Raw genomic sequence first — 3,076 nt, 5'->3', positions numbered from 1 at the left:
GCTCACTTCCTTTCACAATCACAATCACTCTCACTTTAATTTCTGTTTTAGACTTAACTTCCTAACTTCTTGAATTCGGTAATCTACGTACATAACTAATTTGAACTTCTCAGTCTTCGTGGGTACGACCTCGTACTTGTCTTGCTATATTACTAATTGCCCCGTACAATTGCGAGTTAACATAATAATTAACAACATTACGCATGGAGGTAGACCGAGCAAACTCCTCACCTTTTACCACCGAAATTGAGCAGGCTGCTCCCCCGAAACGATTCTCAACGCCCTCTTTCACATGCTTCAAAGGGGATTCCGATCCTGAAAGTCATCTGAAGCATTTCAAAAGCGTTATGATCCTCCACAAGGTTGAAGACGCATTAATGTGCAAAGTGTTGGCAATGACTTTGCTAGGAGCAGCTCAGGACTGTTTCTACACCCTGCCATTCGGGTCGATCAGCAGCTTCAAGGAGCATGCTTATGTCTTCACCAAGGAATACACTTCTTACCAGACGATTAAGAAGAACCCTGACCATCTGTTCAACTTGCACAAGAAGTCCGACGAATCCCTCCGAGACTACATCAAGAGGTTCAAGGCGGAGAGGGCAAAAATCGTAGGATGTGATGACCAAGTTGCATCCTCTGCCTTCAAGAGGGGTTTGCCAACTGAGTGTGAGCTGTATGGTGAGCTGACCATCTCTCCCTGCCAAACATTGGTAGAAGTTTTCGCAACAGCAGAGCACTACGCACTTTGGGATGACGACCGAATTGCCGCAAAGAAGGCTGCCAAGCAAGCCGATCAACTGGCTGAGCAGGCAAGCCAAAGGAACGGCAACAACAAGGATGAAGGCAAGCGCAGATCACAGCCTGAAGGAGGTACTCCAGCAACTGAGAGCTACACCAAGTTCACTATCCTGATTCACCAGATCCTAGCCCAAGGAAGGGACATGCCTTGGTTGAAGAAACCATCGCCTTTGAAGGGAAACCCAGCCAAGAAAGATACCAGTAGATATTGCGCATTCCATGAAGGGCACGGTCATTACACAAACGACTGTTTCGCCTGGAAAAGGCACCTCGAAGAGCTGGTCAGAGATGGCCATTGCATGGAATTCATTGCAATGGGGTCTATCCAACAAATCAAGGATTGTGATGCAGTTGCCAATGAGCCTCCACAAAAAAATTCATACGGATCAACACGATTCTAGCCGACTCCAAAAGTCTGGGCTGACCACCAGGGAGCAGAAGAGAAAGATCAAGCAAGCGAATTTCGTCTCCCAAGCCGTCACCAGCTACCTAGTCATGGAAGACGATCCTGGCATCATCTTTTAAGGGAGGGAGGTACTAAGACAATGGAATGCCCATCACCTCCAGGGGTATTATCCATGAAGCTCCTCACCTATCAGCTCGCCTCTAAGCAGGCGGCCGAGCCTCCCTCACCTTCATTGAAGCCAAGTTACTTTTGATGTTACCCGTGCAACTCATCTCTTTTGTTTAATAAAGCAATGTAGTGACATCGACATCAATACAAGTTCAAGCATTTCTTTCCAATGAAGTGTTCGCAAAAGCAATCGACACGTCTCCGGACGTCGGCCAAATTGGCCACTCTCATCGACACGTCTCCGGACGTAGGCCAAACGGGCCACACTCATCGACACGTCTCCTGACGTAGGCCAAACGGGCCACTCTCATCGACACGTCTGTGGACGTCGGCCAAACGGGCCACACTTATTGACACGTCTCCGGACATCGGCTAAACGGGCCACACTCATTGACACGTCTTCGGACGTAGGCCAAACGGGCCACTCTCATCAACACGTCTCCGGACGTAGGCCAAACGGGCCACTCTCATCAACACGTCTCCGGACGTCGGCCAAACGGGCCACTCTCATCGACACGTCTCCGGGCGTCGACCAAACGGGCTACACTCATCGACACGTCTCCGGACGTAGGCCAAACGGGCCACACTCATCGACACATCTCCGGACGTAGGCCAAACGAGCCACTCTCATCGACACGTCTCCAGACGTAGACCAAACGGGCCACACTCATCGACACGTCTCCAGATGTAGACCAAACAGGCCACTCTCATTGACAAGTCTCCGAACGTAGGCCGAACGGGCCCCACACACTCATTGACACGTCTCCGGACGTAGGCTAAACATGCCACAACCCAGAGACACTCAAGCAATTCACAAGACAATATGCAAATTGAAGTTGAAAAAACAACTGAAATTTCCATTGCAAACTGGCCAACTGGCCGAGTTCAACAAAAAGAAGATGGTCAAACCAGACCAATTATGCTAAACAAGAAAGCAGACTACAAAAGCTGAAGAGAAATAATTGAGTCTTCATCTACTCCGAGACGCCAGCTGGGGATCCTTGATCCGCAGCTTGTTTAGCATCCACATGATCAGCCACGATCTCAGGAGCTCCACATGCCTGATCCATGACGTTTGCCACCATAGCCAACCTGGCGGATTTGATCAACTAGCTCAACATAAGTGGATGGGCTTGACAGAAAGTTTGTCTTCAGCAAATCAAACACGCCTACATCCCCTGCAGGGCTGCACTTGTCCACCTTTGGATCAGCCGATGACGTTGTAGAAGAACCCTTCACCCGAGCAGATGACGAGGGACCAACTCTTACTTAAGTCTTCTCAGTAAAAGGGATCCTTGGCCTCTTCATCAAGGGGGGATTCGGCAGAACACTCATCCTGCCCAACCGGCAGATCATCAGAGTCTAGACCGTTCTACTTCCATCTCTCAACATCTTGGGCAGGGGGCAGACCACCAACTTCCTCCCGATACTCGCTTAGTAGCCACCAATGGCCACCGCCTCTCCAACCATCTTCGGCCACCAGTCACGACGACAACCAGCCTAGTCCTACCTAGCTGGTCCTTGCGGCCAAAAAGAGAAGACGAAGAAAAAATATACGTGCTCGACTTACCTTGGGAAGCACGGCAACTCCTCTCTTCGACAAGCAGTACAAATTCTCCAAGATCTTTCTCAAGCTAGAAAGTAGAGAAGTTAAGTTTGCGATGTGAGAAAGAGTGAAGAGAAGCCCTGTATTTATACAAGTTG

At 49.4% G+C, this 3,076-nt stretch overlaps 1 protein-coding gene across 1 annotated transcript; it reads left to right on the top strand.

Moving 5' to 3' along the window:
- Nucleotides 1-203: 203 nt before the first annotated feature.
- On the top strand, nucleotides 204-1,199 carry LOC110750948 (uncharacterized). The gene has a single exon (XM_021951336.2). It carries the CDS (start codon nucleotides 204-206, stop codon nucleotides 1,197-1,199), a length of 996 nt encoding a protein of 331 aa, XP_021807028.2.
- Nucleotides 1,200-3,076: the final 1,877 nt, after the last annotated feature.

The sequence above is a fragment of the Prunus avium genome, chromosome 7 (genome assembly GCF_965620075.1).
Source record: "Prunus avium chromosome 7, drPruAviu1.hap1.1, whole genome shotgun sequence".
NCBI classification, from domain to species: domain Eukaryota; kingdom Viridiplantae; phylum Streptophyta; class Magnoliopsida; order Rosales; family Rosaceae; genus Prunus; species Prunus avium.
Note: the sequence above shows the minus strand (reverse complement) of the source record. Positions and strands in the feature narration are given on the sequence as shown.